General features: G+C 46.7%; 1 protein-coding gene across 20 annotated transcripts in view; it reads left to right on the top strand.

The window, feature by feature from the left end:
• adgrb2 (adhesion G protein-coupled receptor B2) overlaps positions 1–22869 on the top strand; it is a 219120-nt gene that overhangs the window by 174117 nt on the left and 22134 nt on the right. For 14 of the 20 annotated variants that reach the window (XM_047605271.1, XM_047605269.1, XM_047605270.1 and 11 more), the window contains 12 exons: positions 1253–1322; positions 3158–3224; positions 6514–6599; positions 8220–8318; positions 11445–11544; positions 12731–12802; positions 14972–15064; positions 16231–16485; positions 18478–18517; positions 18934–18948; positions 20834–21006; positions 21282–21998. In XM_047605271.1, the coding sequence (XP_047461227.1) occupies positions 1253–1322; positions 3158–3224; positions 6514–6599; positions 8220–8318; positions 11445–11544; positions 12731–12802; positions 14972–15064; positions 16231–16485; positions 18478–18517; positions 18934–18948; positions 20834–21006; positions 21282–21998 (1787 nt within the window). The remainder of the gene's footprint in view (positions 1–1252; positions 1323–3157; positions 3225–6513; positions 6600–8219; positions 8319–11444; positions 11545–12730; positions 12803–14971; positions 15065–16230; positions 16486–18477; positions 18518–18933; positions 18949–20833; positions 21007–21281; positions 21999–22869) is intronic. The other 6 variants (XM_047605267.1, XM_047605272.1, XM_047605282.1 and 3 more) reach the window with 6 other exon arrangements.

Here is a 22869-nt window from a genome sequence, read left to right as displayed (position 1 = left end):
ATCAAAGCGTATGATAACATCTGCACAACACCGGCAAGATGCTTCGAGATAGCCCTAGAAATTGCAGCTCCCCGCGTCATCCCCGCGCGCGCACAGTCCGCTCGTTTCACTCGATATCGATCCCACCGGTCTAATCTGCCAAGTCACTGATGCCCTTAGCCGATACGGAGGAGGGAGAGCGTATAGATTGTTGTACAGTCGCAGATAGAGAGATACTGACGCAGCGCGCGCGCGCGCGTGTGTGTGTGTGTGTGCGCGCGCGCAGCCGTAGAATTAACCGACACACTTTTCAGATGCACGAAGAAGAAAAAAAAATCGCGTGAAACGCTCGAGCGGAGCGGAGAGGATCAAACATCTCATCCCCCTCACATCCATTTCACAGTTTGCTCCCCCAAATTATGTGATTGAAATCAGTTGCCATGGAAACAGGGGATTCGGGGGGCCCTGACTGGATGTGTGTTAGATTAGGAGACTTACAGTATGTAAGCCTTTACCTATAGGCGCGCGTTCGCCCCGTCAGGCACCAGTAAACCCCAGATTGATGTTGTTGTTGACTAATTGAAACTTTGCACGCGGACCGGCCTGGCTCTCCACCATCTTATTTGTTAATGTTAATGTGACTTCTTCTAATTGCTTTTCATTTGCAGCCATAATCACAGCTTTGTTAATTACATGAATATTTCAGAGCCAAGCTCATTACTGGCCCAGCATATTTCCTTCTTTTCCTGGCACGCGCCGCGCGCCGCTCGGTCTCCGTCTCTTCCCGTCTCATTTGCGCGCAGACACACAAATATTGCTCGATTTGGCTAATTAATGCGTGACTTATTGACCACCCCGAGCTATACCTCTCTCGTACGTGTCAGGCGCGCACACAACCGCATTGTGTGTGTGTGTGTGTGTGTGTGTGTGTGTGTGTGTCACCTGTGTTCGGTTACCCTGCAAAATGTCACTACAAAGCGAATGCCCTAAAAGAGCTTCGGCAGACGAGGATCTGAGCCTGATTTCTATACGTTTAGTCGTCGTGTGTCGGGGAGCACGTGCAGCGCGCTCCGCAGTCAGCTTTAATCATACGTGCACATGTTACGGGGCTATTGCGTGGTCACTTAGCATTCCGATAAGAAGAGCTGCAAGGAGTCGTTCACAGCAGAGTTTTAGTTGGCTCACGTGCTCCGTCGTCGGCATCAAAGCGTCCTTTTTTTTTTTTATCCTCTGTTTCACCCTTTTTGATCTTCTGCTCTCTCCCTAACTCCAGGTCTCCCGGCCCTCGTTGTAGCAGTTTCGGTGGGTTTCACAAGAGCAAGAGGTTACGGCACAGCCAGCTAGTGAGTACCGTTTACAGCCCCCCCCCCCCCCACTTCCCCCCCGCCGCCTGTCACCATTTAACAGCAGTTTCATGTCTGATTTCATTCATTGTCGCTATTGCCGATTCACATTTTCCCTGTTGTTTTCAAGCTGGGGTCTATTTTTAGCGCACGTTTTCATGCAACACCCTTGCAACAGATGTCTGTTAATTCAGCAAAGGGAGTCCAGATCTGCCTCACAGCTAAATGTAGAAACCCTGAATGTCTTTTCACATTCGTACCGACAAATCCGCTTTCTTCTCTCCGTGCATTTTGGATATCCGCTTCTTGCCGTCTCGTGCCTCGGGAGGACTGAAGCCCCGTTCCTTTCACGCAGTGCGAAATGCACAACATCAACACCTTAGCCGGTTACTTAATGGGCGCAAGCCATTCCCATTAGTGCCATTTACAAGAGGGATCATCAAGATTCTACTCAAGACGCAATAAACCCCCGAAAATTAGGTTTTAAACCTTAAGTATCTCTCTGTGATGTTAAATATTCATAGGTGAATTAGTAAAAATCCAAGTTTAAGCAGGAAAAAAAAGAATCCTTAAGTGTAATGCATAAAGAATTTAACCGTCAAAAACGGATCACCCCAATTTGCTAAGTCCTCTTTCAGGAGGACTGCGTGGTTTTGTGGTTCCGCTCAGATTTGACTGACAGTGCCGGCTGCTGTCATGTAATACTTGAAACGAACATCAGGTTCACAAAATAAACAATACTGCTTTAATATAGTTTTTTGTAAATAAGAAATTAAAAGGGTTTTCATGACCTTTAAATTAAAATTAAACAGTGTTTTTCAGTAAATATACAATATGTCTGTCAAAAATGTATATGGTAACCAATCATGCATGGAGGCCACTGTCAAAGAGGCCGCATGATGCTAAAGATTGATTGAATTTTATTTTGGAGGATTCCTCGAATACGTTTACATGCTTCTATCTTGAAAATACCCGGTCCTTCTCTAGTTTTAGTTCTCCATCTGAAACGCTCTGTTTTAGCTTCTGTCTCCTTAAGGGCCTGTTGATTTTGTCAAGTATTTCGAGTGATCCTCGTTCCAAGGCAGATCGCAGCCGTTTTGTCGTCAACTAAATCAACTCCACAGCGCTCAGGTGACGCGTGCGACCGTGCCGCCGTCCGTCACCGCACAAAGCTCTCCCTAACTATTGATTTGCCCGTGATGAGTTCTGAACCGACCGTCTCAAGACTGAAATTCGCCCCCAAATAAAACTGCAGAAGGGAGAACCTCAGGCCGACCCCCTGGCCAGCTTACCCAGCAGTGAAACTCCCTCTGGCTCGACAGAGAGAAAACAGAACAAAAAAGAGCATAATGCTGCTTATTTAACAGGAAGCTCTTTGTTACATGCCCAATAAATGTCACGAATAATTCGCTGGAAACGCATCTTTACAGACATACTTCCTCTTATTCAGCTCATCATCGGTTGTGTTTTTCATCTCGGCATCCTCTTTCATTGGGCTCCAATTACGCTGACTGAGGGGTTTCAGCATGCTCCGATGACATCACTGGAGGACATATCTAAACTCATTACGGCTCCGCAGCTTTCGCACCAAATGAAATTTACAGTCTGAGGATATGTTTTAGGTAATGTACATAATATATTTGTGCAGCACTGAGGGCATTATTTACAGAAACTTATCCAAGCACTCAAACGCCTCAGTGCGCCCCGGGTAAATCTGTGCATATGCGATACCTAATTGAATGTTGGTTAAGAGTTCGACGCTCGTGTATCGAGCGAAGCTTGAGACCTGAATGCGAAGAAGTTTGAGGCACTTCTCTGTTCTGTTCATCCTCTAGTTGCTGGCTGTCCTTGGAGGGCGGACTTCTCTACGCCTTCGTGGGGCCCGCCGCCGTCATCGTGCTGGTGAGTCCGTCCATCTACGCTAAGTACAGATGCCGTAACTGTGTATTGAGTCCTAAGGATTTTGCTCTCCTCTCACTCCCATGTGTGAGCGTACAGACCCGAGGTGTGCACGACCAAAATGATGAGTTGAGCTCTTTGTTCCTTGACTTTAAAATGTCACCGGGCTGAATCGTAGCGCAGTTTTAGTCCCGTCTGTGCCACCGTAGCCAGCGCGTTTGACACTTTTTTTGTATCCAACATAGCTCGCCGCAAACAAAACAAGGTAATTTTGTTTTAGAACCGAATTAAATATAATCCTTTATCGTTCTACAGCAAAATTGAGTGCATTGATTGCATCTCAGTGGTGTTTTAATCATCTGCTTTTGTGCGCTGCTGTATGAGCTAATTCCTCCTAAATGATTCCCTGGGCGGATATTTCCACCACTAAGCTTAATAAGTCAGGTTTGGGTACTAAACTTTATTTTGGTAATTGGAGCCTGCGCCGCCGCTGCTGTTTGTTTGTTTGTTTGTTTGTTGTTCTGTGTGTGTGTGTGTGTGTGTGTGTGTGTGCGCTCACGCGTTGGATTTTTTTCTTCCTTTCTTCTTGATTGCATTCTTCCTGTACGTGCGTCAGAGAGGAAGTGTGAATCAGACACCGTCACGCAGGTGTGCAGAGCGATATGAAGTGAATTCCTGACAAGAGGACGGCCGTTTGACAGTTCCTCTGAGCTGCAGTCTGAGGCGCAAAGGAAGACAGGATCATGTGGAGCTGAATGTTCATGAATATGATAATACAGAGGCTTGCAATGGCAATTATTTTTATATAGTCACAGAAAAACACTGCGTGCAAACCAATAATAAGTCTCATTAGCATTTTCTTTGTATTAATTCTAAAAACCCGAATGTTTAGGTTAGTGAACTGCACACACAGATGCTGCTTTCTCGAAAGAAATCCAAAAACCAAAAATTGTAATGAATTAAATATCCGTGGTCTTTATGGATAATAAGCCGCAGCAGTTCTGCGAAGCTCAACTATTTCAATTTTCCATCATAGTTTCTTGGTCCGTCTCCAACTTCCCTCCATTTCTGACTCGGCAACGTCAAAGCGCGCGCCGCGCCCCAGCTGCTGTGTGCTACCTGTCCCTCTGATGTTGTTGCCCGGGCCCCAGTCTAACAAACAGCTGTAATGAGAATGGGACGTCAGGCGAAGAAACACCGACCTTCCCACAGGACTCTTCTCTAATTAATGAACCTGGCCTCGGGCAAATAGCAGAGCGGGATGATGCTGACTCACAGAGCTGGGGCCAGACATGACTGGCAAGACAATGGCGCTCCCGCAATATGGCACATCGTCGGTAGCTGCCAGCAGCGGCGGCGGCGGCGGCGGCGGCAGAGCGGCCGTGAGAGCTGCCACATGAGCGACGTTGCGGACGCACCAGAGAAGTATTGTATGCTTCAAGCAAAAGACGCAGTCAGACTGACCACATGAAAGTTTAACGACTCAGCTCTCAGGATTTCTCACAAATGTGTGTGGAATATAGGAAATGGTCCTCTTAGGCATCCAGGCAACCACCGTGTTTACGTGCACCTCACCACTGATGTTCCCCCTTAAAAAATATGATCAAACGAATCATCAAATAAAGACGACACAGGGAAACTCACAGCCGGAGGAAGACAGAGTGCACGCTGCAAATCAGGATTATAAGGACCATGTCGTCAGCATAGAAAATCTATCATATGGGCAGGATTACAGAGCTGGAAAGATCTACATGTGGCCCTCCTCGACTCAGTTCTGTGTGCGAGCGTTTCCGAAAGAATCTGTATCACTAGGTCACTGTAGCCAGATGTTTGTAAGGCTTAACCACGAGCTCCTCATTAGTAAGAGAAGCCAGGATGAGAAGCGATCAGTGTCAGTCCCCTACTTTTTAAAAGGCGTTCAGTCACTTGAAAACGTAGCAGCTTCACAGAATAATATGCTTCCTGCAAAGAAAGTGAAAAAAAATATGGAATTACATTGGCTAAAAAATTTAAATAAAGTTTGGTTTACAGTCTGTTGAGTGCATTTACTGCAACCTGTGAATCAAATAAGCAGGAATGTGAATCGTGTAGAGATTAGAGCTCTTTGAAGTGAGCTGGATCCGTTCCTTTCAAAGAGCCATTCAACAGACTGGTTCATTTTGAGATTTATTTATTTTAAAATGCCAGCCTGGGGGGAACTTATAAACATCTCACCAATACGTATTTTCTTGGTGGGATAGCCGAGTCTATGCATGTCTAAAATATATATGTATAATAGGCGGATTATTTTATCTACCTCATGACAAATTCCAAAATCCAACTAGTTTGTTCTGTCTCTCTTTCTTTCATCATACCAGCGCCGTCACCAACACCACCAACTTCTGTTTGACACACACAAAAACGATTCATTAAAAAAAGAACGACTTGCGACTGCGACTCAGTTCCCATTCATTTATAAGAGCTGGTCGATAGATTCGGTTCGTTCACAATCGTCACAACTCTAGATTCATGACGCTTATATTGAAATACGAACGTGGCGCATCACTTCCTTGTCCCGCTGCTACTGTGGCTGCAAATGCATAGTTTATAAGTTGATTTATATACATATAGATGGTTTGTGTGGTAAGGAAAAGATACAAGAGTCACTGGTCAAATTAAAGGTACATTTTGTTATCTCATTGTGCTGACGCTAACTCCTGTCTTCAGTTGGGTGTTAAGGGATTTAAAACAGCTTAAGATAACTTCTTTTCATAAAATCATTTGGATTTTGGATACACAGGATTTGGACAATTTAAGTTTCTTGGTTATGGAAAAGTAATAATTGACGTGCCTGCTAAATGTGTGTAAGGTACTGAAATCTGCTTCCAGGTTGTTGCTTTTTTTCTTCTTCTTTTCTTTTTGTACATCCCATTGTGTGAGGGAGGGTTGTGTGGGTGTGTACCGCTCTGCTCAGTCTGGCAGTAAGCATATAAGTCAGTTAGGGAGAACAGAGAGAAAGAAAGAACAAACTGAAAGTAACTGCTCATGCATTGCTAATTAGCTATTTTGTGGATTCACTATTAAGATAATAGTAATTGTGAATACTATGATTATAGTAATGAATACGGTGATAACTGCAATATGCATAATATTAAATAATATTTAAGCAACATGATAATGCACTTAGTGTAATAATGAAACAATGCTAATTATGGGCTGCGTGTACAAGAGTATCTGTTTGCACATTTCACGTATTTATATATGAACCCATGTGCTGCTCACACTCCCCTCTCTGTGTCTCTGTGTCTCTCAGGTGAACATGCTCATCGGCATCGTGGTGTTTAACAAGCTCATGTCTCGAGATGGCATCCCCGACAAGTCCAAAAAGCAGCGAGCAGGGTGAGTTCACTTCTAAACAAACAAACAGAGCACACAGCCGCACACGCCGCTTACTTCCTCATCCCCGACCCCTGAACTCTTAGTGGAGACTGACTGCAAACGTGTCGCATCGGGTCAATTTTTACCTTCCGTCGCGCAAAACATTAGGAGGCAACATTTCCGTGGCAAATGCCTCAAAGTGCTTTCAAAGGTCCCCGCACACGCACCTACGCCTCCGCTAACCTCCCCGCCCCACCAAAAAATAAATAAAGAAATATCCAATTTGGCAACAAAACGACAAGACATCTGTTGCGTTGTGTGTCTCGGTGAAATGCACCGGCGTCTTCTGTGTCGCTTCCACATATGGTTGTCGTCTAGTATTATGTGACAAAGATGAATGTGGCGGATTTAAAAAATCAATGGCAGATGGAAATCTAATTACATACTGTAAACACCCGGATTATGTGGAAGGAAGCCTCATGCAATGCATTGAAATCCTATGAGGTTTTCCTGCAGACACACGTGGGGGGGGGGCGCATCATGCGTGCGCGAGCATCCACCTCCGCCGTTATTCCCATCGAAGCGGTTAGCAGGTGCTCGCCGTCTTCCCCAGCCCCGAATGGAGACGTCTTTTCTCTAATTTCCGCGCCCATCGATTGCATCGTTCGCTCTCTTCTGTCTTTTTGTTTGCTGCTTTGTTTTTTCCCCTCGAACGTCTTGCGCAAATTGAGATTTGCGCACGACCGCATGCAGACAGCGCGCCGTGGCAGTTGTGGCCTTCTTTGCCAGAGTAAAAGCCCTTGGCCTGATCCGGGCATTAAGAGCGTTTCCGCTCAGGTTCTTGGAAGCGTGTGTGCGTTAAAAGGAACCAGCAGACGCACGGCCTCCCACGCACAGTGGCCGGTCGTGTCGCCGACAGGACGGGCCGTCATTAGCGTAATGTATTTCCTTCTGAAGCCGTGGGAATGTGGCTGGCACCGAGGCAATGAGCTGTGGTGGGACGCTAATGTAGCATAACCTGTGCCCCATCTTTGTCGGCTTGTACACATATATATACATACGACTACACGCGTCCTCTCCGTCTCAGCAGTCACCTGTAAGTAAACAGGGAGAAGGAGTCTTTTCCTTCCCTCTTGTGAGGCTTCACAGAGACGAGATAAATAATGCAACCGGCACGCACCGGCGGGGGGGATAAGACGACTGGTGCACTTCCTGTCTGTGTCACTGTAATCTGTTAATCCACACAATGTCCGTCTCTCACGTTCTCTCTGCTCTGCTCGGAATCAATCTTTGTACTCTTGACTGTTTTGTTTTCTTTTTTTTCATTGCTGCTACTTTTTAAGATCTGGTTTTAATTTGACTTTCTTTCTGTCTTTCTTTCTTTCCCCACCACCCTGTTTTTTTTTTTCTCTCTCTCCTTCTTTCCCACTCCCCTCTCTCTGCGTCGTGTCCACCTTTTCTGTCCTTTTTTCCTTTTGGTTCCGTTGCTGTGACATCCGCACACTCGCCCGTTGTCATGACTTGTGTTTCCACGCCTCGCTTCCCCTCCTCCTCCTCCTCCTCCCTCCACCTCCTCCACGCCCCCCTCCTCACATGTGTGTGTTTGTACGTTGTGTGTGTTTGTGCGCACGTGTCCTGAAGTGTCCCGGCGGAGGCGCGGAGCCGACTGCTCCTGAAATGCTCCAAGTGTGGCGTGATCTCGAGCACCGCTATGTCCAGCTCGACTGCCAGCAGCGCCATGTTAGTCCATCTTCATCTTTCTATCTCTCCCCCTATTCTTCTTTGTCTCTGACTCGCCGTCATCTTCTCTCTCTCTCTCTCGCTCTCTCTCGCTCTCTCTGTCCTCCATCCTTTTAATCTCTGGCTGTCGGTAATGATGCAGGATGACATTCAGACTCGTCTGGATAGAAAGTACAAACTAATGAAGGAAAAAACACCTGCGCTGTGCGCCGCCACCGCTTAATGAGAGCATGTTTTGATCCAAAACAAAGGTGGTGGTGGTGGTGGGTCTCCTCGGGTCGCTCTGAACACGTCTGACCTGTGTCAAACAGTATTTGTGAATCATTTTCCGAAGTTGTTTTAACTTGTTTACGGCGCGGCATCGCAGGAGCGCGTCACGTCGGCTCAGTGCGATGTCAGGGAGGTTGTCAATTATGAGACGAGCCGTAATGCAGTTAAACACATTAGTGTAATTGTTTAAACTTTGCTTTCTTCGGAGCCACCTCTAATGGGTGGTCCCAGTAGCATATCAAAAGGAATTAGATCATCAAAGGGGGAGAAACTTGCAAAGCAGACCAAGTTTTCACTTCTTTTTTAAGGTATCTTGTTTTGAGAGAGTGAAACATACCCTGGACCTGATATTCGTGTGGATGCTACTTAGACATGTAGCTCCCACCTAGACCAGACCATTCACCCCCACTCCACAGCAATGACACTCCTAGTGCTATTTGTAATTATACAAATAAATAAATATATAGTGTTATCATCATTTTGCATTAAATATTAAGCTGTAAAAGGGGCGGGCCCTACTGTGTAGAGGAGGCTTAGATTGACAGGTCTAGTGTTGCGCACTGTGTGTGTAAAAACAGGTTACTATTAAGACAGCTCCTGTATCACTGACCGAGTGAAGTGCTGACTAAACGACTTAACATCTTCTGCCTCCATTTATCTGTTTACTAAAATAAGTTGGATTCATGTTAATGCATATTTAAAGAAATTTAAATTTGAAGGTGAACATTAAAAAAATATATAAAAAATGTCTAGTCAACCAAAGATTTTGCGTAGGGACACACCGATCCGATATTTGTATCAGTATCGGTACCAATATTGAAGAAAATTCTAGATCAGGTATCGGTGATAACGAGCCGATCCATATCGGTAATGGATGTTAAATTCCCATTTGCACTAAACTATATTAAGAGCTGATTGCTATTTATTTTACCAAGCTAGTGAAGCTATTGTTTTTCTCAATGTCAGCTCCTTTATTTAATATTTAATATTTATTTTGTTTAACATTGGATTTTGAATCCCTAATTGCACTGACTGAACCAATTTATTTCAACTTGTTATATTTTTATGGTTAAGATTGTTTTACTGGTGCACAATTATTAAATAAATAAGTCATTCAGTACATTTATATCAGTTTATTTGTTAAAAGAACGATCCCAGTCTTTTCCACACAATGAAACTTACCGTTTGTTACCATAATTCGATATCTGCCGATACTAAACCTCAGATATCGGTATCTGTATCGGTGGTGAAAAAGGCGGATTGGTGCGTCCCTAATTTTGCAGAGGTACTGCGCGGTCATAATCTATTGCCAGTTCGATGTAGTTAAAAGAAGACAATATGGAAAATGTAACATTTAATGCCGTGTTGTTGGATCATAGGAAATTCGCCACTAGCTTTGAAACTTTGAGTCTAGTACTGAGATTGGCGCGGCCTCAGTTTCCAATCTCTTTTTTTTACTCCTCGCAAATCCCTCAAATTACTGGAACGTTTTCGTCTTTCTTTCATACCTTCAAGTGCGCATTACCCCAGATGGTGATAAACAACATGCTGCCTTAAGAGATCGTTTAGGACTCGAGGTGCCAGAAAAAGGCTCCGTGGCCTTTTGAACACAACGCAATCAAACTGTCCCGAACATTTTTAAATGTCCTTCTGCGAGTCTTTCATCGCGGCTTGGTGCTCATGTTGGCGAGGCATTCTATTCAAAGCAGCCACTACGCTCGCAGTTGGGTTGTTGCGTGATTGGCTGCTGCGGGGTAATGGGAAGAGATTGCTTATTTGCGCTAGCGAGTGTGTATCGGGTTATTTTTGTTGTCAGTGGGAACACATAGGGCCATTATTGACTTTTTTTCTGCTGTCTATATCTACGCCGAAGACAAATAGAGTCTGGTAGCCTGCGGTGCACTGTCTTGTATGAAGGTGCTTAGTGTAAAGCCATAATCAAACGGTCTAGTCTGCGCAATATGTGTTATTTAGTCAAATGGCATTTGGGCTAAAACTTTCTGTTTTCACCTAAATGAATTTATAAGATGACGAGCATTTGAAAATTGGTATTTCACATTTTACTGTCTCTTCTTTTTCCTAAATGACCTTAGCTTTGAAACATACCCAGAGTGCTGTTTTCAGTTCTTTAGTTTTTTCTTTTTTTTTTTCCCCCCATATGTTCCTGGAATTGTGCGGTTAAAATCTGAGTCAACAACAGCTGGAAACTTTACTCATTAACAAGCGGACGGCGCAGCCTCGACTCTTTGCTCCCTTTCGCTCGTCGCCTTCGGCCACGCGCCGCAACAGGGACGCGCGCGCGCATCTCTCGCCGCGGTTAGACAGTAGCCGTCCGTCTGCCGGGGCTGACGGTTATGAAACCGTGAATATGTGCTCAAACAGCATGAACATTTTAAATTGGTTTCTGACTCTGTGACTCCTTCGGTCACACAAATCGACTCGCTCCTCAGAAGCCCCCGTGTCGGTACACGTTCGACGGCTTGTCTCCCGCCCCCACCTCGCCGCCGTCGGGGCTTCGGTCCGTTGTTTCAGCGGCGCGGCACTTGGTGCGCGTCGACCGTGTAATTGTGAGCGATTGTCGGCCTCAGAACTATCCAGATGATGATTACACATCATCTTCCAATTATCGGCCGGAATATTAAGCCTGGTCCAAATCTCAGCGTGCCAATCAGCTTCGAAATTGCCCGCCGCTCAACCTGTGAGTCATCCGTGCATATGTGTGGAGTTATGTGACGCGCCGGAGCTGGACCTGTCTGGTTTGAGATTGAATCCCTTGTCCGTTGTCCTTCTTTCCTCCTCCTCCTCCTTCTCCTCCTTCTCCTCCTCCTCCTTCCTGCTTCTTTTTCTCTCTGACAGGGCGTCTCTGTGGAGCTCCTGTGTGGTTCTGCCCCTGCTGGCGTTGACCTGGATGTCAGCGGTGCTGGCCATAACCGACCGCCGCTCCACACTCTTCCAGGTGACTCACAAGCACGAGTAGATGAGTGCATGCAAACAAAAGCCATGGAAAAGATTCTTAGAAATCAGAATGTTGAATGTTAGTCTCTCATTACGCTTAAAAATCCAGCTGCTGGGTCTGAGAAAGCGTGTGCAGTGACGTTTGTTTCTTTGTATTGGAAGGTAGAAACATTAATGATATCGTGTGTAAATAAATAAAGACAAACATTAGGATGGTGTTAAACAGAGAACGACCAGCAGTTCCCCCGAGCCCCAATCGCAAGTAGAAACACTAGAGAATGAATGAGAATGTGACTGTGACGATCTGTTATGAATAACCATGACTTGGCTGACTCATTTCACTCCCATATCAGTGTTACGCTAATGATTACTGAGTCATTCCACTACAATATTATAGTCAAGCAGGGTTGTTAGTGTCTGGTTTTCTTCGAGATATCCACGGTGTCGTAGAGTGCTCAGCTCTGTTCAGGAAAGGGGCGGGGCTTATTAAGCAGCTTATTTGCATTTAAAGCTACAAGCGTTGGATCTTCCCATTGGGAAGAGAGATAAAAGCTTGGGTAATCACACCTTGTAGAATGAAGGGCCTGTGTGATATATTGAGCTAAAACCTGAAAGGCACATTCTAAGAGCACGTTGGACTTACATTACCTTGCTAGAAGGGAGGTTTATTAAAGAGATTTTAGTCAGTCTACAAGATTTATTTCCTCGTTTACCCAAAACAAAGCATCTAGCGTGAATTGAAATTGTGCAACTGTGGCAGAGCTTAGAGCAGCAGACGCCTCACAGCTGACTGTTAGCATGCTAGCATCTGGGCTGGGAGCTTTCCAGAAACGGTCCGAGCCACAGCCATGAACCTGAGCAGCGTTTTGTGGAGAGGAGATTTCAGCTTCGTTCACAGCAGAATGCCTCCCCGCGCAGGAAAACCTGTCAGGTGCATCTTTTGTGCTCTTCATCTCACAAACAGAGCGAATGTATTTACCGACTAATAGAGGTAAAGGAAGACAGAATCAATCTTTTGTGTTTTCGTCCTTGAAAATCTGCGGCCTAAGTTGTCTGACGATAACAAAAGAGATAGATTTTGAAGTTCCTGCGCAGGGAGCAACAGTGAAGGGATGGATTAGAAAGTCCACCGCGGTAATTAACCAGTGAGACGCCACTAATGAGCACGTATCGTTTCCCCCCTCCAGGTCCTCTTCGCCGTCTTCGATTCCGTCCAAGGCTTTGTCATCATCACGGTCCACTGCGCCATGCGCCGAGAGGTGAGTCCGGCCCTGCCGTCGCCTCCATCCCGCACGTTGCAAATTAATTCTAATTCCCAGCCGCTGAGTGACCTTGGCGGCTCTCGCCTCCTGTGATAGGTGGGATCCATTTCCTTAAATGTCACGTTAGTTCAGTCTGAAGTCACGACACAACACAAGCGGATAAGACATGAGGGGGATTAGCATGGTATTTATGTCCTGCGTCGCGGCGCTTCCTCCTCATAATGCAGTATGATAGTGAAGCATTGTCCGTCTGATCCGAGCCCGCTTTAAGGAGCTTACGAAGATGCTGTATAGAACAAGACGATAAGTCCCTCTCTAATAGCCCCCGGTGCCTATTTGCCACAGGCTTTTTAATGCCCACAGGGATCCAGAAATTTAAACTCATTATGCACATACATGTATTCATGCCCTTGACGCACATTCCAACGCTCGCACACACACATACACACCTCTATTGGACTAAATCCCAATTGAACCAGCTACACTCATGTGATTTATGATGTCATCAGTCTAACTGTTAATGTGTCACCTGTTGCAGATGCATGCACGCCACACACAGCTTTTTCCTCTCTCCAAGAGATCACTATGGTATTGAACGCACCTCGCGCTCTAAGTGAATTTTTTAAACGCCACGAACGCTTAGCTGCATTAAATCAACACCACAAAAGCGGCAGGGATCAGGGTACGGCAAATCCCGGAATTATTTATTGTAAATGTATGAAAATCCCCGTGCGAGAGACTCGAGCGCAAATCCTCCGTGGCTGCAGAACGGCAGACGGAAGGGGCGCGGCGCACCGCGAGGAGGAGGGGAACGAGGAGGAGGGTCGGGAAGCATTACGGTGCAAAACAAGAGAGGGGGGGGGGGGCAGCGCAACACGCGCCGTTACGTAAAGCGAGCCGCAGACGCAAACTGTGCCAGCGAGCGGCTGGCGCCGGCGTCGGCGGAGAATGAAAGAACCGGGGCGGCACAGGTGACCTGCTGAGATCAGCGGAGGAGAAGCGAAACAGCGAACACGTGCGACATTAAAGGTGCTGCGTTCAGGAGGCAGCCGGGGAGGAAACCGAAGCGGGGATGTGACGGGGAGGTGGATTGCGTGGGAGGGGACTAAGTTAAGTGAGGAGCGGAAAGGGGGGGGGGGGGGCCTGCACAGATCTGCGGAGAGGGGAGGAAGATAATTCAAGAGCGAAGCGCGGGGATGACAGTAGGGGAGGAGGAAATAGGTAGGTTCCCAGAGAGGGGCCGCTCACTTTTGAAGTAGATATGAGCTGCGTTTGGTGCAAACACACACACTAATAGAGAACAGGGAGCGACGCCGCTGAGGATGGATATAAAGGGAAGCGAAAGACAAAAGCCAATACCTTATTCCATGCAGTATTAATCAGACGTGGATGAGATCCTTTCCATTTTCGACAGCGCAAAAAAACACACGGGCGAGGAGAGCGGCCAATGAGAGTGAAGCCCTCGTGGCGCTCCTCAGACGAGCACTCTTGTTTCCAGCCATGAGACTCTGAAGGGATTTGACGTGAAGAAGTGATGTTCCTCCTCAGAAAGTAACCGTATGTATAATACAGGGCCCGATGAAGGGGAAGGATCTGGAGTTGACTGTGAAAGATAATGCACCGCGTTACATTTGATTTGATCCGTGTTACAAGAACCGGCCCCTCCGACGACGGTCTGGCGTGTGTTTACCCAGCGTGTAGGAGGATAAAGAAAAAAAGAACATGAGACTGGAAGGGCTCAGGGGTGAGAGCGTCTATATGCGGTTCTGTTGATTTTAATTAGAACCGTGAGCCACAGATCTCACATGGCTCCAACGGGCCACTTTGAAGTGCCGCTGTGTGCTTTCTATACCACTCCACTGACTGTTATATAATCTACAAGCTGAGCTACTTGGCGAAGCATATGACTTTCCCCTCTTTCCTTTTTGGGGTTTCACATGATTTAGCATTCAGCGCGTAACACCTGTCGTCGCAGCGTTAAAGATGAACAATGTCTGAGGGCCAAGTTCCCCGCGCTGCAACAATTTGCCGAAACTCAAGTTAAAAAAAAAAAAAAAAAGTTCCTCAACTAACTTCTCTCCTTTGCATCATCTCTTCCTCCTCCTTCATCATTCTTCTCCCCTCCCTCTCCTCCTCTCTCTTATTTCCCCCACCGCCTCCACCCAGGTGCAGGACGCGGTGCGCTGTCGAATGGGGGGATGTAAAGACGACAGCGAGAACTCGCCAGACTCCTGCAAGAATGGACAGGTGCAGATCATGGTGAATAGCATTCCATTTCATCCCGCATTGCAGTCCATTTGCCTCAGACGAACATCAACCAGGCTTTCTCCCAGCTTCAAACCCAATAGAGAGAAGCATGATTGCCGCCACTGTGGTGCTGAAACTCATACCTGCCTTTCTCTTTTTTTTTTTTCTTCCCATTACGTAACCATTTTTACCTCAACAGGAATTCATTATTGTTAATGCATTATTTATTTTATTTTATTTTTTTTGTATGTGTGTGATTTCACCCCAGAGAAACGCAGCTTTTCACTCCAAACTCTCCGCCATAACTGATCAACAGCTTCTGCTTCGTGTGGGGAAAAAAAAAAATTCCCACACCGCTCTAATCGCGCATTATCGCAGCAGATGCCTCAGCGCTGTTATTTACTTTTAAGCTAAACTTCTTCATCTGTATTTAAAGAGTCCAGGACTCCTGTAAGGTTACTGCGTGCGTTCCAAATGTGGCTAATAGAGTAATAAATCACAGGGACTTGGAGCCGCGTCCAATGTCGGTACGGTCACGGCGCGAGCGGCTCTCGTCTCTGTTCCCCTGATTTCTCCCTCGGACCTGTTTGCGGTAACGATTATGTTTTTTTTTTTTTTCCGTTAACGCTCCTCTGTGGCCAAACTTAGGAGCCATCGTTCTGCTCAGTGAAGCCATCCTGACACATCCTCTGCGTTCATTTACGGGCGGCGTAACAATCAGCAGCTCATTTAATCGTTGCGTAAATGTGTTATCATCAGACCCGGTGGTATGGTTGCTATGCCAACCGCTGTAGTTGAGTTGGTAAACCTTCTTGTTTGCTTTCCTGGTCTGAATATGTGCAACTTTAAAGGTGTTTTAAACGAGAACGAGAGACGCGATTCCATTGAGAACATTAATTGTGCTGGATAATTTGGTTGCCACCAGTTATATCTGCATCTTAATTACAGTGGAGAGCGTTCTATCTGGTGCTGGCTGCTACCTTCACAGGAAATCCCATTAGCACGTCAAACCCTCGATATTTAGAGGCATCGTAGAGACGAACAACTGTAGCCATCTTGTTAAATATAAGTCACGCACATTTTTAGAAATGCAGTTAAACGGCTGTTCCAAACTTGTTAGATGTCCCCCTCTAACCTTTCGGTTTCATGTTTTCCGCTAACCGTCCCTGCATCACCAGAGGTGCGGGAACGTGAGCGCCTGCGGGCAGCAGTGCAGCGCCTCGCGCCACAGCACGCCGCTGTGCCTGTCGGGCTGCCACCCGCAGCCCCCCCCGCCGACGTGCCACCAGACGTGCCAGCAGGCCTTTTACACGAGCCTGGCCCGCAGCGACTACGCGCTGAACCACGGCCACGCGCATGAGCTCACCCCCATCCTCAACAGCACCCACAACCATAACCACGCCCACAGCCACAACCACATCATCGGCCTATCAGTATGTCGCCGCTAGAGAGGACGTTAGTCGTGTGGAAAAGGTGCAATCTGTAAATGAATATTCTGCAAGAAACTCTATATATGTTTAGTGTTTTGCTTGCTGACAGAACCGTTGCGCCGCTTTCACATCTGTGAGTATGAACCGATGAGGTTCAGCACAAAGATGAGAGACGAGGGTGAGTGGGGGGGGGGGGGCCTGGCTCTGTCCAAAAGTAACAGAACTAGCAGGGACAGGTACCTTCTGGAGTCTTGCTGTCACTGTGAGGTTGCCAGGCAACCGGCAGAGAAAGCCCAGGTAGAGGCAGCTCTCAGTTCAGAAACAGCCCAGCGCATAACCCCCCAGTAAATCCACTATATGTCGTATTTACACTTTAGCATTCGACAAATAAGTAAAATCATATGACTGGTAAATTGTTTTCCCGGTCTTTTTTGCTAAACCAAGCTGATCTGCTGCTGGCTGAAATTTCATTTACAGATTTGAGAGCGGTGTCAATCCCCTGATGTAATCGTTGGCAAGGACGTAAAATTATTCTTAAAATAATATTTTTTAAAAAAGGCTTAAGGAAATTATTATTTCCGATTACAAATTGCACCTTTAGAGAGACCGATGAGAAAATTGCATCGTAGAACGTAGCGCTACACGAATATTTGAGCTTTTGCTTCGTTTCACCTGTAACCTCAACCTTAGATAGTGTTTGTTGCGCTTTGTGTTGTATATTCAGTCTGTAGTTTGTTTCCCCTGTGGTATTAGCGTAGGTAACACAAGTCACTGTATTTAACCTGTGAGACTCACGCAGAAGACTGTCGTGGTTAAAACAACGAGGATTTGTCTCTTTCTCAATTCGGATAAAATGGAGAGACTAAGAGAAAGAGAGAGGTTTATTTCATATCCGCGTTCGTCCATTTAGTAGAGACCCTATTATGGTGCTGCGGGTGATTTGCGTACTAAGAGCTTTTCTGCTCCTCTGAGACCTTTCGCGCATTCCCTTCTTCTCCCTTTCAATTTTTCATTTCCTCTTTGCCTCTGCGGTTTACCCGCACTGTCTAAAATGTGTAGTTTATTATCCAAACAAAGGCTTTTGTAAGTGAGTCCCGCCGAGAAAAAGGGAAGAGGCTCCACGGCGAGAGAAGGGACGATCGCGGCTGCATAGCAATGAGCTTCACTTTCACAAAACAAATATGAATAAAAAAAACAAAACAAAAAAAAAAACACTGGTGGCCATTTTGGCAAAGACACTTCTTCATCCGACTTGCCGCCCTCCGGCTTTGGAAGTGTTTCTATACACCCAGAGGAGCAGTGCCACCCCGCAATCCTCAAGTAAAATGCTCGATCAAAGCAAACATCCCTTTGCAAAAAAAAAAAAAAAAAAAAAAGCCCTAATAGCATACAATCTGAATAACGAGCACAGGTCAGACTCGGTGTCCCGTGCATGTTTGTGTTCGCCGGTGCGACTGCATCGTAGAAAGCATTTGTATTCTTCCATTATATGTATATTTCCTTTCCACTCCGGCTGGGAGATGGAAGAAGTTTTGCTTGGGCTGGCACAGCAGATAATAGCCTCGCCGCTGTGTAAATGTCTGGCCCTGTTTCCGTTCAGACGTCAGCGAGGTGACTGATGAGGCATAGAGCGGCGTTACGTACCTCGCAAAAAAAAAAAAAAAAAAAAAAAAAACTCCACTGCCGTCTGCTCGCCGTCTCTCCGAGTCTGCATTTGGATCTGGTGCCGTGTGAACCGCCACACGTGGCGAACAAAGTAGTGGCTGCACGTTCAAAACAAATAAAGAAACTAAATGCAGGATGACTTAATGCATTTATTATTTTTTTTTTATTTTTTGTTAAGTGTCACCATGGCAACAGATCCTGTCCTTTCATAAGAGTCAGTGGGCATAATTGAGATCCAGTCCCTCATTGAGCCTCTTCTGCTGCTACAGTGAATGTACTTGCACACACTCATCGTGTTTCCTCTCTCCCCACCCTGCCTCCCTCTCTCAGACGGATTTTGAGAAGGACGTGGACTTGGCTTGTCAAACAGGTGAGCTCTCCCTTCCACCTGATTTCTCCTCTCCCCCCCTTTTTTTTGTCTCTTATTTTCTCCTCCTTCGTCGAACAGCGGATTAGCAGCGCGGGCGTCTTTAGCCCGCCGCCGCGCATGTTGATGAAATGACAGGAGATGATGCGCCGCGTCTCCGCACAGTGCGAATTATTCTGCCTTATCAATCACTCTGATTCTGCCCAATAAGTGTTCAGCGAGCATATGTTGGGATGAGACGGTGTTTAATTGTGCATGATAATAACACTCCTCAATGTGTTCAGAAACTGTTTCACTCGTTAGCCGACGATTGGTCTTGTGTGGGTGTTTGGATGTGTTACAAATGCGCTACTGTCTAGTGTGTGCCGTGCTCTGACATATTAACAAGGAGTCGCTTTTCCCCCCCTTCACCCTTGCAGAGCGAGGACATCCATGTAAGTGTTGCACCCAACTGAGCTACTCCACTACACTGCCTGGTCTGTCCCTAGCCTTGAATTCTTCCTATGGACGAATCCGGATTGTCCGCAGAATTAAAAATGTCACATCTGCTTTTTAACCACTTTCATTGAGAAGTCCAACACATATTAATAAAGCCATTAATATACAGGCCATAAGTTGAAATAAATTCCCTCTTCATCTAGTAACTGTGGAAGTAACAGCCACTGATAGTACCATAGTTACCTGCTTTCAATCCACATATCTCCTCCTAGTTGTCCTCTTATTTTTTCCCGCCCAACTTTAACATTCAACGTGTCTCGCGTTTCTAATTTCTAATCAGGTGACACTTCAAATCCGATGCTAGCAAGCTACTCCTGCTAACGTCACCCCCCTCCACTCCAACATCCTGACTGTGAAAGACGGGCAGAAACGGCGCATTAATGTTATTTTTCCCAAAGGCCATGTAGCAATTAATTTCCGATCAGTGTTTTGAGAGTGAATAACTTCCACGTTCACTGAAACAACTTTCATCGTTCTGAGGGAGCGACTGCCAACCCTAATTAATCCAAACCATTCCTGCCTTTCACTGTCAATGAAAGCATGTCCAGTCCCGCTCTTGCCAACGCAGGAGCTCGACGCCACCGAAACCGAGCCGGATTCGTCTATGGGCCGCTCTCTGGTCCGCCGCCGTTCAAAGTGGATGGATCGGATCAGATTGGTCAGATGTGGCAAAAAGAATAAAAAAAAAATAAAACGACCTGTTCGGTCCTGTCAGATCAATTCTCACCAACAGGACGGTGGCGAAACAGAGAAAATGCTAGGTTCTCTAGTCAGCCGGTATCCTCGCTGTTATGTTCGCTCTCAGCAGGATCCGGCTTCGGTCTTTGATCAAACGCGTAGCCCGCCGTTTTTTTTGCAGTCTGCATGTAATGCTCTGTGCTAGAAGCTTTGGTCTAGAATTGAGTTTCGAGGCAGAGTAAATATCTTTTCCTCTGATGGTGACAGACTGAGCATGATATCTGGCATGTACATCCAGATGGTTTGATTTGTGTTTGATTGTGTTGATAGATTGATGCTAGTCTCTCATGCGCATGTCATAGTTCATTTTGCAGTAGCTGATCTGATACGTGTATTTGTGTAGCTTTTTTTTTTTTTTTTCCTGGTCAACGTGCATGAAAACTAGCACAGAACCTCTGAAATTAGTTTTGTGTTGTGTAACTGACAATACTGTGAAATATTAAGACGGTGCCATACACAAAACGTATTCAGCTAAAACACACACAGGCTCACGCCGATATCTGCCAACGAGGCAGGGAGAAGCAAGCCAGCGAGCAAGACATGAGACTAGACTCAGCACCGGGGGAATTTGGCTCCATTACATTTGAAGCATTTTGCACCAAGGTGCTTTCTCCAACCTAATAAAAATGCTGGCTCACCGGCAAATCTTGGGATGAAGCAGAGCTTAAGGTCACGGTGTCATACACAAAACTCTTCTCTTGGTTACTGTAAAGCATAGAAAACCCAAAGTGATGGGAGAAACCGTTCCTGAGAGATGCAGTCTGTCTGCCAGCTGCATCAAAGCCCCAAAGAAATTTCAGTCTCAGTAACTAATTTATGCCATCTGTCTCTGCTTTGCCTACCTCTCTTGTTAACTGTCTTCTGTTCGGCATAAAATATTTAAATACCTTTCCATTCAATATCCTTTCCTCCTTCTCAATCCAAACGTTCTGCTCCCCCCCCCTTTGTTCCCTCACCTATGAAATCCTCCCCCCTGTTTTTTGTCCTTTCATCAACTCCTTCTCCTCTGTCATTGCTATCCCCTCTCTCTCTCTCTCTCTCTCTCTCGCCGTCTCTTCTTGCGCCTTCCTTGCGTCCCTCCAGTCATTTTCAAAGAAGTGAACACCTGTAACCCGGCCACCATCACCGGGACCCTCTCCCGCATCTCCCTGGACGACGAGGATGATCCTAAGCTGGCAGCCCACCAGGAAGGCGGGGTGGGAGTGAACTTCAGCTCCCTCCCTGGGAACATCCCCCCTCCCAACCTCATTGTACAGGTACCGGACCGACTGGTTACGTCATCGGCTCTCTCAGCTCTGCTGTCGAAAATCTGAATCTAAAGATTAAAAGACCTCATTACAATACGCGTTAATTACAGTGGCATTTCCAAGGCATGGTCAACAATGCATTTTCATTGGCAATTTATTATTCTGTAGGGATATAAATAAGAAAGAGGATGACTAATGTGAAGACTAGCAGCAGTGGTAATAAATGATGATCTAGTTTCTAGGAAATATTCGCATAACTGAAGTGTTCTTGTTGTTTCCTCTAGGTTCCGACCCTGGGAGGACTCAACGAGCTGAGCGAGACGCCCTTGAAGAAGGAGGTCAACGTGGACCAGCAAAGGCAGCAGGGACAACAACGCAGCGGCGCCCCGATCTACCTGTGCACCGAGAGCGGCCTGGGGTGGGCTCGGCCGCCCGCTTCCTCCAACAACTCCCAGGACGGAAGCGCCGGGAGCGGAGGGAGCGTGGGCGGAGGCGGAGGGAGCGGCGGAGGCGGAGAGGGAGACTACATGGTGTTGCCTCGCAGGACGGTCAGTTTAAAACCCCCAGCGCCCTCCTCTCAAGGGGGAGGCCTGGGGCTCGGGGGCGAGGACAAGCCGCTCAACATTGCAGTGGAGGATCCTCCCTTCCCCCCGCCTCCCTCCCCCCTGACCCTCCACCCGGCTGAGAGCGAGGCCTACCCGGCGGATTTTGTGCCGTCCAGCGTGGGCGACATGAACATCGCCATGAACCTCAACCGCTCCTACGGGACGATCAAAACCATGCCCCATGGGCACGGCCACTTGATGCCTCAGGGTGGCCTTGTGCACTCCCACGGAGGACACATGCATAACCACGGCCACTCCCTGCAGCTGAAGCCGGGACAGAGGCCGTCGGTCAGACAGATCCTGACGGGGGGATCTACAGTGGAGAGAACCAGGACCCTGCCACGCAACCTGGGCAGCACCAATGCCAACACCAACCTCTCAGCCGGATCTCTGGAGGTGGGTAAGAGGTGGAGGTAGTAGGGAGAGAAGGTTTCCCAATGGTGGATGAATGTATTTTATTTATTTATTTTTTTTTTTTGTGTGTGATAATAACACAGTTGCAAGCCTAGATTCAAGTCAACAGCTGCTATTATTTTCCGCTGAGTAGTAGTTACTGCTGCTGCCTGAGACGAGGAGGGCTGAAACGAGTTATTCTCTTAATGACAGGCAGCTTCTTCTAGTTTAGTGTCTCCGTGTGAGTGAGCGAGTCTAATATGTGTGCGAGACCCCCTCCTGACGGTGCAAGGTGGCACAGCAGATGGACTGAGACAGACAGGATCAGAGGAAATACCCCCGGTGGATGTCTTTCAGCCCACCTAAATTTTACACACTGACATACATACAACCCAAAAAAAAAACAGGCGCACGGGAACGTGAACGCACGCACACACTTTATATCTTCCCCCTATGGCATCTTGCTGACTCACAAGGTTGATTAAAGGGATGGAAACGACACTTTCTCCGAAAAGTGCAGATGCTTCATTTAGGGCTGAGGACGTTGAGGACGAGTCATTAAAACTCATAAAAAAAATCCCCGTCAGAAGAGTGCACTCATGAATACGGGAAGAAAAAAAAAAAGCTGCTGAGAAACCTGAGGGATGTAATTTGCTGCTGTAATTTCACCCTGTTTGAATATGCTTGATTTGGAGATGGATATCAGAACGTGCCTCTCCAGATTAAATCACAGCGGTGTTTCACCCCCCAATTCAAACACAGTGACGCGTAATGGCGGGATCGTGTAAATGTACTCGTAAGGCTCATTTCTCTGTTGATTTTTTTACTCAGGAGCTTGTAAATCTAAACTCCAGATGTTGAAGTTGAAGCATGA

This window comes from Mugil cephalus, chromosome 14, assembly GCF_022458985.1.
Source record: "Mugil cephalus isolate CIBA_MC_2020 chromosome 14, CIBA_Mcephalus_1.1, whole genome shotgun sequence".
NCBI lineage: Eukaryota > Metazoa > Chordata > Actinopteri > Mugiliformes > Mugilidae > Mugil > Mugil cephalus.
The sequence above is the reverse complement of the archived record's forward strand: the minus strand, read 5'-3'. Positions and strand labels throughout refer to the sequence as shown.